General features: G+C 40.2%; 2 protein-coding genes and 1 long non-coding RNA gene across 3 annotated transcripts in view; all 3 read right to left on the bottom strand.

Annotated features, from left to right (window-relative positions):
- LOC114643435 (hemicentin-1-like) overlaps window positions 1-8,771 on the bottom strand; it is a 99,969-nt gene extending 91,198 nt beyond the window's left edge. Inside the window, exon 1 of the mRNA XM_051922290.1 lies at window positions 8,701-8,771. Coding sequence (XP_051778250.1) covers window positions 8,701-8,740 — 40 coding nt within the window. The 5' untranslated portion in view covers window positions 8,741-8,771. The remainder of the gene's footprint in view (window positions 1-8,700) is intronic.
- The window catches only part of LOC114643436 (E3 ubiquitin-protein ligase TRIM39-like), a 303,199-nt gene that overhangs the window by 218,140 nt on the left and 72,509 nt on the right, over window positions 1-12,550 (bottom strand). The window lies entirely within an intron of this gene.
- LOC127526561 (uncharacterized) overlaps window positions 9,088-12,550 on the bottom strand; it is a 41,523-nt gene continuing 38,060 nt past the window's right edge. Inside the window, exon 3 of the long non-coding RNA XR_007934049.1 lies at window positions 9,088-9,235. This is a non-coding gene — a long non-coding RNA (uncharacterized LOC127526561). The remainder of the gene's footprint in view (window positions 9,236-12,550) is intronic.

Below are 12,550 nucleotides of genomic sequence, written 5' to 3'. Positions count from 1 at the left end.
GAAATACACAAAATACTGAACAAACAAATGACACAGAAGCACCCCTGATTTCCCAAAATGTGCCCAGAGAAAGATAGTCAGACCATAATGAAATATTGTGGCATGCCCAGAGAAGTGAGTGCATTGTACCATTTTATATCCAAAACATTAATATCAGCAACCTTCTAAAATATATTTAGTTTAACACAACATGGTGTTTAGCTGAAATCAATGCAAATCGTGGACATTTCCCATGCTTTTTTTGTTGCTTTTTGCTGACAGGGACTTTCTTCACAACATAGGAGATGCCACACAGCAAAGTAATCAAAACATTTTCCCAACTTAAAAGCAGTGTCTGCAGACTGAAAGAGAGACACACAAACACACACATGAGCTGTCTTCCTGAGACAGAAATAAAAAACATTATCAAGAGGAAATCCACAGAGTCACAAGTGGGGCAATCAAATCTGAACATCTGAATGCATTTCTGAGCAGTAATAACTGATAATAGACTCAAAGGTGAAACAAACTGCATCCCTTCAGTACCTCTGCTTTTAAAGAAACACCATTGAAGACCTTCCTCTTCCATGAAAACCTACACCGTTTTCCTTATTCAGGCAGTGTCGATTAAGGATTTGGCTGATGGCACCTCTTGCTCTGCTAGCATGAAGGTTGTTCCCTCTGTTTGTGAGACTTGTAGTAGTAGTTGTAGTATCGTTGATTACTTGTTCAGTGCTCAACTCATAAGGGCTTGTAAATGTTGCCACAAACACACATTAATCATGTTCAATTTATCTGGGTTTGTGTGAGCCGACTGAAATCCTTTGCTTGGCAAAGGATAATCTGTTGGTGCAAAATCGCTCTACAGTATAGCAAGTTGGGATTTATTTTGAGATCTGGGATATTACCTCCCATGAGCTTAGCCAATACAACTCAGTTGCATACACAGTTCAATGTATGCAAGATGACCTGTGGCCAAACCCTTACCCAGCAAATCAGAAAGAAAGACAACTGAGTGGCAGAATGGCAGAGGGTTGGCATTGAAACTGTTCAATATGAAATTCTGCAGACTACTATGGAGGTCAGGGGAATTGTTATGGCTGCCAGAGGCTTTTATAGGGAGCCTTAGATACATGGTCTCCTTGGTTTAGGACTACAACTGAACCAGAGGTGCCTCCTGGTTATATAATAGTGATACCAGAAGTGTTCCAGGGACATTTGCAGATTACAAATATTACCTATGAACTGTGAAAAGTACTTACACACCAAGGGGATGCAGAGTGTGGTGCTCTGGGTTGCCCTTTTGCTCAGTATGCGGGACATTATTGTTTCACCAACTACTGCAACTGAGCACATGTAGTGGCATTCTTTGATGTTATTACAAAGATTCAAAGGTTATTCATTCCAAGTTAATTTAAAATTGCTACAAATTATGATGCTATATTGCCATGAAACTCTAAAATTAGATCTTCCTCATTTTAAAATGGATTTGAACAAATGTCTACCAACAGGAAACAATATAATTACTAATTACATTTAAGTAATCCTTAGTTTTTCTCCTTCTACCATAATCTGAATAGAAAAAAAAACAACTTGGCATGTGTTATAGGAAAAAAATATATTGCTTGGCTACAACACATACTTTGCATTTTCTTATCATGTGTGCAAATGACATGCTGCAGAAAGTGCATAACATTAAGTGTTGATTGGTATTGCAAACTTACAATGTCTGATGTGCATGTAGGAGGACAATGTGACTTGCTGTTTAAAAAAGTAAGGTACTGCTTTGATGTACAGTGTAATCAGTTTATTTCAGATTTACTATCTTGTGTACACAGTACAATGAATTCCTATTTGCCAGAAAGCAGTGCTTGAAGTGAAACCAAATTACTGATAGTACTTTGTCTAGTCGGCATCTTCGTTCCTCCTCCTAATTCATTATTACTTCACTTTCACAGTAGTGCAGGGGGCTCCCCTTTGGAGGCCGAAGCAGCTGTATATTAAATTAAAATATGATATCATTGCCGTGAAGCTTTGAGCATTGCCTGCAGGAGCAATAAGGACAACCACCCTGCCATTTTGTCCTTTTACCCTGCCCTGGATAAGTGGATTAGAAAATTGGATAGATGAAAGAGAAACAATGTAATGTTGCTGACAAGTTCAATTAGCCTAGGAATCAGCCACAGTATGCACTGGCATTCCATCATGCAAATAAGTACCTTCAGGGAAACCTTTAAAAGGGCTGAACCTGACAAAGTGGCAAAAGAATTCTAACTTGTGCGCAAAAGTGAGTGATCATTTTTTGGATAGTGAGCTACTTAAAACAGCAATGTAAAAAGCGAGAACCCAAGGGCACTTGGTGCCTGTAATCAATCAAATCTACAATCTTCCCATTCAAACTTTGTGTAGGATGCACTGATCAGGCTACCATCCCTCAACTACAACCACAGCACACTCCCATTCCACAGGAATCTCACATGCCTTTTCACACAGGCCTAGTTCTGCAGTTCAAATAGCATCTGTTAAATGCTGTACAAACTTAAATACTTATACATGGGTGCACACAGGGGAATGATATCATATGGACAACTTAATAATTTGCTGCTCATTACAGTCACAGATTGACTGTGAGATTTATTAATGACAATAAAATGTTCTAATAGGCTATTCCTGTAAGTGGTCAGTAAAAATGAAATTGCAATCTGAAAAATCTGACAGAGTTGCATTCAATATCCATAGCAAAAATACTAAACACATTAAATTTGTTCAATCAAAACTTGAACATTCAAACAACACATATTAGAGTACATTAGAATATATTTAAAATTCAGATATATACGTTTGACTGCGGTGGGTTGGCACCCTGCCCGGGATTGTTTCCTGCCTTGTGCCCTGTGTTGGCTGGGATTGGCTCCAGCAGACCCCCGTGACCCTGTGTTCGGATTCAGCGGGTTGGAAAATGGATGGATGGATGGATATATACGTTTGAGCACTATAGTGTAACTTCTTGTAGTCTCAAAAACAAAGGAAACTGGGTTTAGCAATACCATTCAGAAATACAGTCTTCAAGGAAGTGTCAGTACACATGCATGCTGCCCAATTAAGTGCTGATTAATTAAGGCAGAAGGTGTGTGTGACGAATACTGTAACTAAATATCCAGGTGAAGTGAACTTGGAAATTTAAGAATTGATTAAAATTCCAGGAACAAATTTAAGAACTGATTAAAATTCCAGGAACTCATGGGCTCTGCCTAGGAGTAAACAAATATGTAGAATTGTCAAGCCAAGTGTGCAAAACTTTAAGTTAGTTGTATGTAAGACATGTTAATGAAAATGATGCAGTTATAAGAGACCTGGACAAGGGCTTTCATAAACTAGGCTAATGCTTAGTAATTTGAAATATAGAGTATGTGGTCCTATGTCGGTCTTTGAAATATGGGTGCTACCCATGTCTTCCAAAGAGGGAACAAATAAACTAGATATCCCCTAGCTAGACACAGCTATTAGCTGTCCATCTCATAGTACCTATTATAGCAGTAAAGAGACTGTACTCACAGGATGCAAATACAGCAGAAAACTGAACAAAAAAAAAACAACTAATTTGCATTCCATACTAGATTTTGGTCAAATTATCTGCAGTTAAATGGTAGAGTTTCTGGTTTTGAAAATACATGAAGGTGGTTTAAAATGACTTAGTTTTTCAGTAAAGAAGATTTTTCACATCTCTGTAAATGTGTGTACTGTTTACGTATGTCTGGTAATTTGACCAGACCACTATATCTGCCTTGGTTCAGGCAATATTTGCTTGACATTTCTAACTACATTGCTTCTCTTTAAATAACATTAAAAATAAGCAGCACAAATCAATTTAAACTTTTCAAAAAGTTTCCTTTATGATTTTTGATTTAGTTCTAGAAAACATCTTAGTAATTATAGCACATTGTGAAAAACTGTATTTATCTAAAAACTGGAACTAATGGAACCAACAAAGTGTTTGGTCAGTTCAGCTTGGCTGACAATATATATATATATATATATATATATATATATATATATATATATATATATATATATATATATATACATTATATATATATATATATTTATTTTTTTTTTTTTTTTAATTAAATTGTCCTTGATGTAGCATTGCTTGCATTTATTTGGCACTGGCATGTGAATGCCAATGAGCAGAAACAATAAATCCCAAATAATTTTCAGAGTGGCATTCCCAGAACAGCCTATCATGAACTAAAAATGTACATTTTACATAAACAATTTGAATATAAAATGTATTATGACAATTAAATTAAATAAACCAATAAACTATGAAGAAAGACACCTTGCAGAAACTAGTTTTTATTTCAAACTCAAATGATTACTTGGTTATAGGATTGTAGGGATACCTGAAACCACATCTGATCCCAGAAATGGTATCAGAGTCTGTCCTGGAAATAGTACCTGCCTGGAACTACCAGTGTAGTGAACTTACTAAAATAATAATAGGATCCTAATGGTTTCATAGTATTTATATGATAAATTCTATTTTATTACAAAACCATGATGTTAAGACGCACTTCCCTCTTACTTTGAACCAAGTGATTAATTAATTTGATAATCCTTGTGTTCCATTGTTTATTAGGATTTTCTGGCTCATTTTTTGCAATATCCAGGGTTTTCATCAGCTCTATACCCGTTGTGCCCTCAGTGATGCACCTGTGCAGTGCAGATTTTGTATTGTTTCTTCCTTTTAGCATCTATTAATTGTTCTAATTTAATTAATTAAATTTGCAATTACTTGTTTATAATTTAGTTAATTTGATTTTATTACTTGAACCTTGGGGTGCAGGGCCTCTCAATCCTCTTCTCTTAGTTTTCTCTGGTCTTTTTTGAGTCAGAGTTTCACTTTAGCTGTGAGTATCTTTTCAGGATAGTTTAAGTGTTTGTTTTGATTAACTTTACCTAGTAAAGTCTTGAATTTAATTATTATTGCTTGGCTTGTGGTTTTCTGTTTTTGTAAAGTATACTACCAAGGAGTCTGTTTCTTGGATATTGCCTATTATTATTTCTGGATTTTTGTTTATTTTCCCTTTTAAAATATTTCATATTAAATCTATTTTTCTTTGGTTTATTCTTCTCAGTTATAATGATTTATTGTTTTGTTTTAGCAATTTTCCAATCAACCATTTAATAACAATTACTTTTCCAGACATTTTTGTTTCCTTCATTCCTTCCTAAAAGCCTCATATTAAAAATTTCTATGAACAGCACATGGAAACAGTTCATAAACCTTTTTGCCTTTCTTTTCAAACTTCTGAATTATCCATTTATCAATGACCTAGCTAGGTTTCTATTATTACCATAATGTCCTTCATATTCAGTAGTAATAAAGTCTAAATTCATTATTTCATGTATAGTATTAAACAAATAATTTTTAAATTCACTTTTTTCCTTTTTCCAGTTGATTTTTTTGACATCATTAGATTTCTATTTTTTTATATTTACTTATTTTATTGTCTAGAGACTATTTGTATTATAGTGCTGTGTATTCTAGGTTTTTAATAAAGAATTCCAAAGTCTCCTTTCTGTCCATGTGGCAGGGGTGTGTGTGGTATAGCGGGTCCGCGTCTTCAAAAGAAAAGGGGCCAGGTTTTAAATCCATAAAGCCGTGTCACTCTACATGGGCATGATTGCACGGCCGCGGGAGTTAATTGAAGTAGTTGGAATGAGTCGCACTTGCACGTGTGGGTGCGATCGTTCGCAATTGCTTCATTGCCTTCCTGCGGTGTGTGATGAAGGCACTGTGCCCACGGAGGTGGGTGTGTGTGTGTATTGTGAAGAATTGCCGGCTTTCTACTCCGGCCTTCACCCCCAGACCGCCAGGAGGAGCTCTCACAAAAGCATGAACGTGCCCCGAATTCCAGCAGGGCATCATGGACTCTGTAGTTTATATGCACAGCCCTGCTGGATACCATGGGGGCCTCCAGGAGTCGCTGTAGGGAGGTTGTCGGACTCTTATGTGCCCTATAACCCGGAGGTGCATCATGATCACATGACAGGAAGAAACGAAGTGCCTCCGGGGTGAAGAAGAGTTTTTATATGACCCGGAAGTGTTCCTAGTCACGTGGACAGAGAGGGCGAAACACTTCCGGATCAGGACTATAAAAGGACTATGGGAAATCCCAGACGTCGAGCTGAGCTGGGAGGAAGGGTGGCAAAGTGTCTGGGAGTGGAGGATTGGTTATTGTTGGTTGAATTATTGATTATTATTGAGTATTGTGGAGTGGAGGGTGCTTTGTGCACTGTATTGTCCGAATAAATATAATTATTGGACTTTTACCTGGTGTCTGACGTCTGCTCTGAGGGTTCAAGGGGTCACGGAGACCTCAAACTATCACAGTATATATACGGGTCGGCACCAGGAAAAGGGGGATAGATAGATTGAGGAAAAGAGGAAGAAAAAAAAGGAGGTTAAAGGACGTGAAAGAGCAGTCTTAGCAGGTATGATGTGGCCACCTGGAAGGAGAAGACAGCACAAGCTGGGGCCCTACGAAGGAGCGTTTGGCTGTAGCACTCTAGGGACTAGTCCATCCCACTGAATGATTGGGTGGAGTGGAGTTAGCAAGGCAGGTGTCCTTCTGATTGATCTGAGGAGCGAATACAGGAATGCAAAGGAAGAAGGGAGGAGAGCCAACCTCGGACGGTCTTGCCATGATGTCCTTAAAGCAGCCAAGACGGAGATTGGCCGAAAGGAACTTGTTGGTGTTGGGTCTCAGCCGGTTACAGGAGCAATGGGTGAGTTGGGGAGAATGAAAGATGGAGGTGGGCTGAGATTGTAATAAGAGAGACTGTATTTTAACTTCTGATTTTAACCTCGGATTTTAATGGATTTATTTATTGATTATTGTTTTTATCCCCACTTTGCACTGTTTTTATGGAATATTTATTGAAACTCTGAAACACTGCATTTCTGTTTTGACCCAACTGTTTATTATGATAGCACATTGGTACTGATTGCACTATCCCCTGGCTTAATTTGAGAATTGTCCTCATTTGTCAGCTCATCTCGGTGACATTACCAACAGTGTTGGGTTCAAGACCTCCTAGAACAGGGGTAGGCAACGTCGGTCCTGGAGTGCCACAGTATGTGCAGGTTTTTGTTCCAACCCAGTTCCTTAACGAGAACTCAATTATTGCTGATGAAGCACATATTGCTTAAGTAACATTTTAATGCTTCATTTTAGTGGTCTCGCTTGTTAAAGTTCTCCAACCTTAATTGCTTATTTCAATCTTAAACTGCTGCATTCAGTGTTTTAATTGCTCCTTATAGGCAATAAGATGTAAAAGACAAAGCAGCCAGCAGTTCTCCAGCTAGCTTTATTCCAATTACATCTGTGTGTGTTCATCATGCACGGTTTGATTTAATAAAACACTTAATAGAAAAATGTGACAGACTGAAAATGATCTGTTTTAGGCTTCAAATCATTTGGATGATATCCTTGGAAAGGAAAAAAATCTACGATATAAAAGCCTTACATTGCACAGACTAACAAGCCATAAAATTAAATAAGGTCTGAGATTGGCAATGATTGGTTTCTAATTAAGCAATTGGGTTGAATGAAAACCTGTAGCCACTGCGGCTCACCAGGACCGACATTGCCTACCCCTGTTTTACATCTTATTGCTAATAAGGAGCAATTAAAACACTGAATGCAGCAGTTTAAGATTGAAATAAGCAATTAAGGTTGGAGAACCTTAACAAGCGAGACCACTAAAATGAAGCATCAAAATGTCACTTAAGCAATATGTGCTTCATCAGCAATAATTGAGTTCTCGTTAAGGAACTGGGTTGGAACAAAAACCTGCACATACTGTGGCACTCCAGGACCGACGTTGCCTACCCCTGTCCTAGAAGACGGATGGGAGCATGGAGTGAACCCGCATCATCACAGTGTGAATTTGGCAGATTTTACCAGGAGACAGCAACGCATGTGGGAACTGTCAGTCAGTCAGTCAGTCAGTCATTGTCTAACCCACTATATCCTAACACAGGGTCACAGGGTTTTGTTGGAGCCAATCCCAGCCAACATAGGACACAAGGCAGGAACAAACCCCGGGCAGGGCGCCAGCCAACCGCAGCACACAAACACACCCACACGCCAAGCACACACTAGGGACAATTTAGAATCACCAATGCACCTAACCTGCGCCACCATGCTGCCCATGTGGGAACTGGTTAGGTGTAAATTAAAGACAAATATTTCTGCAGTCTAAGTATATTTGTGGAACAAGTAGAACTCTTAAAAGCAGCACTGTGGAACCTTCATTCTTTGACTTGTTGATAGTTTAGAATGCTTAGATTTAAAGAAAACATATACTGGCCTGAATGGCTTGTTTAAATTTTTTTTTTTTTTACACATGACCTCCTCTCTTAAGATAAGGAAACTAAAATTCATTATTTTTTATTAATGTAATATTATGTAGTGAATTAATTATTGCTTTTAATAAATTATAATTAAGCAACTTTTTAATTTTAATACACCATATTATAAATTTCAGTTAAAATGATGTAATAACAAAATTGATTAAAATATTTGCAATGTCTTTGGACCGTTAGATGGTGATCTGCTCAGTCTGTGCTGTATAGTTTGTGTACATAAAGGAACAAAAAAATATCCACAAATTTGAACATGCTCTGAAAAAATGCAAAGTCAAGTCACATACCTTTGTACTTGGGTCCATAAAACCATTTGGCAACTGTCATAGAGATAACCAAAATGGCAATGGCAATGCAAATTCTGTTCATTCCTATGAGATAAGAACAGTGAAATTATACAAAGTATAATAAAAAAATAAATAAAAATAAAATAAGTAAATAAATAAAATAAAGTATACATATCAGGGAAAAAAGTTTATATGGAAATATTAAAATGTTCTACTTTTGAATTTGTTGATGTGCGGGTCCCAGAAATACTGTTTTTTCTGTATACATTTTCAGGTAACATCAAAAGCCCATCTTTCAGGTAACAGCATTTATGACATTACACTGGAGCAAATGCATTAAGTGATTGATAGTGATGTAGTTGCATGGCCACACATACCTGTAATGTGTGTTGGTGAAATCCTCAAATAATGTGAAAGTGTTTCCATTGTACTTTGATGGAGTTTGAAAGCAATGGGCTGCAGGTTTTCTTTTTAGTAGCTGGACCAGTTCAGAAACAAAAGATGTAGACTATTGGTTTGAAGACAGCAGCACAACCTATGTAAGGTAAAAGGAGAAAGGCAATGAGTCAAGATAGATAGATAGATAGATAGATAGATAGATAGATAGATAGATAGATAGATAGATAGATAGATAGATAGATAGATAGATAGATAGATAGATAGATAGATAGATAGATAGATAGATAGATAGATAGATAGATAGATAGATAGATAGATAGTGGACGGACGGGTCCCATGCCCGGCTGGGACGGCCACATCTGGTGGTGTTGCCCTGTGAGGACGTCCAAGTGGCAGGGACATTGGGACAACACCCCCAGACCATTTGCTTTTGTTTCCACAGGACAGAGCTGTAGTGCTGAGGACACCGACTCCCCGTTATGGAGAAGACCGGCCCTTGCGGGGCATGCCGATAAGCCCCATGAGGTTCATCTGGAAGAGGGGCACTGTGGAGGACGGCTGGGGTCCATGCCTGGCCAGGAAGCCCCTTCTGCTTATGTTCCGGGGGAGCAACCATGGACTCCTCAGTACCTCCACTGGGACGCTTGGTGGCAGCCTCCCTGGTTGATGATGATGCCTCAGTTTCCCGCAGGGTTTCATGGGAGATGGAGTTCTTCCCAACCCTTTGGGGACCTGGGATGGCCGCCAGGGGGTGAGGCAGAGATCGTTAAGTCCAGCTGGTCTAATCATCGGCCCCACCCGGGAGTGCGATTGGGAACAGGTGAGCAAGCACCAGGAGTATTTCCGGGATGCCCATAAAAGGAGCCAGCAACCACCACTCATAGCCAGAATCGGGAGGAAGAGGACGAGGTTGCCTGAGAGGAGTGGTGGTGCCAGCGGAAGGATTGCTGTCTTGACAATAAGGTACTTTGGGACTGTGTTATACCTGTGGGGTTCACGGGGAAGACGTGCCCCACAGGTGAAGAAAAATAAAAGATTTCTGTTCCATTTACACGTGCCTCAATGTGAATCTGTGCCGGGAGTCGGATGCTTATATAGCGCCTTTATTCACAATAGATAGATAGATAGATACTTTATTAATCCCAAGGAGAAATTCACATACTTCAGCAGCAGCATACTGATAAAAAACAATGTTAAATTAACGAGTGATAAAAATACAGGTATAACACACAATAACTTTGTATAATGTTAACATTTACCCCCCCCCCCCCCCCCCCCCCCCCCTGTGGAATTGAAGAGTCACATAGTGTGGGGGAGGAACGATCTCCTCAGTCTGTCAGTGGAGCAGGAAAGTGACAGCAGTCTGTCGCTGAAGCTGCTCTTCTGTCTGGAGATGACACTGTTTAGTGGATGCAGTGGATTCTCCATGATTGACAGGAGCCTGCTCAGCGCCCGTCGCTCTGCCACAGATGTCAGGCTGTCCAGCTCCGTGCCTACAATAGAGCCTGCCTTCCTCACCAGTTTGTCCAGGCGTGAGGCGTCCCTTTTCTTTATTCTGCCTCCCCAGCACACCACCGTGTAGAAGAGGGCGCTTGCCACAACCGTCTGATAGAACATCTGCAGCATCTTATTGTAGATGTTGAAGGATACCAGCCTTCTAAGGAAGTATAGTCGGCTCTGTCCTCTCTTGCATAGAGCATCAGTATTGGCAGTCCAGTCCAATTTATCATCCAGCTGCACTCCCAGGTATTTATAGGTCTGTACCCTCTGCACACAGTCACCTCTGATGATCAAAGGTCCATGAGGGGCCTTGGCCTCCTAAAATCCACCACCAGCTCCTTGGTTTTGCTGGTGTTCAGGTGTACGTGGTTTGAGTCATACCATTTAACAAAGTCCTTGATGAGGTTCCTATACAGTAATCCCTCCTCCATCGCGGGGGTTGCGTTCCAGAGCCACCCGCGAAATAAGAAAATCCGCGAAGTAGAAACCATATGTTTATATGGTTATTTTTATATTGTCATGCTTGGGTCACAGATTTGCGCAGAAACACAGGAGGTTGTAGAGAGACAGGAACGTTATTCAAACACTGCAAACAAACATTTGTCTCTTTTTCAAAAGTTTAAACTGTGCTCCATGACAAGACAGAGATGACAGTTCTGTCTCACAATTAAAAGAATGCAAACATATCTTCCTCTTCAAAGGAGTGCGTGTCAGGAGCACAGAATGTCACATAAATAGAGAAAACAATCTCTAGCAAACAAATCAATAGGGCAGTTTGGCTTTTAAGTATGCGAAGCACCGCGGCACAAAGCTGTTGAAGGCGGCAGCTCACACCCCCTCCATCAGGAGCAGGGAGAGAGAGAGAGAGAGAGAGAGAGAGAGAGAGAGAGAGAGAGACAGAGTTTGTTTTTCAGTCAAAAATCAATACGTGCCCTTCGAGCTTTTAAGTATGCGAAGCACCGTGCAGCATGTCGTTTCAGGAAGCAGCTGCACAAAAGATAGCAACGTGAAGATAATCTTTCAGCATTTTTAGACGAGCGTCCGTATCGTCTAGGTGTGCGAACAGCCCCCCTGCTCAATCCCCATACGTCAGGATCAGAGAAAGTCAGAGCAAGAGAGAGAGAAGAGTAAGCAATCTAGCTTCTCAGCCATCTGCCAATAGCGTCCCTTGTATGAAATCAACTGGGCAAACCAACTGAGAAAGCATGTACCAGAAATTAAAAGACCCATTGTCTGCAGAAATCCGCGAACCAGCAAAAAATCCGCAATATATATTTAAATATGCTTACATATAAAATCCGCGATGGAGTGAAGCCGCGAAAGGCATGGATCGTGGACTGTGTTACAGACAGACTTCAGTATGTGCGTCTTGGGAACTGCAGGTCTGACATTGTGGTCAGCAGCACAGGAGCGCTGCAGGGGACTATAATTTCTCTGGTCCTGTTCAGCCTATATACATCGGACTTCCAATACAACTCGGAGTCCTGCCACGTGCAAAAGTTCGCTGACGACACTGCTATTGTGGGCTGCATCAGGAGTGGGCAGGAGGAGGAGTACAGTGATCCCTCGCTATATCGCGCTTCGCCTTTCGCGGCTTCACTCCATCGCGGATTTTATATGTAAGCATATTTAAATATATATTGCGGATTTTTTGCTGGTTCGCGGATTTCTGCGGACAATGGGTCTTTTAATTTCTGGTACATGCTTTCTCAGTTGGTTTGCCCAGTTGATTTCATACAAGGGACGCTATTGGCAGATGGCTGAGAAGCTAGATTGCTTACTCTTCTCTCTCTCTTGCTCTGACTTTCTCTGATCCTGACGTAGGGGGATTGAGCAGGGGGGCTGTTCGCACACCTAGACGATACGGACGCTCGTCTAAAAATGCTGAAAGATTATCTTCACGTTGCTATCTTTTGTAAAGCTGATTCCTGAAAAGACATGCTGCACGGTG

This window comes from Erpetoichthys calabaricus, chromosome 2 (assembly GCF_900747795.2).
Source record: "Erpetoichthys calabaricus chromosome 2, fErpCal1.3, whole genome shotgun sequence".
Lineage (NCBI taxonomy): Eukaryota > Metazoa > Chordata > Cladistia > Polypteriformes > Polypteridae > Erpetoichthys > Erpetoichthys calabaricus.
This window is presented reverse-complemented; position numbering and strand designations above follow the sequence as displayed.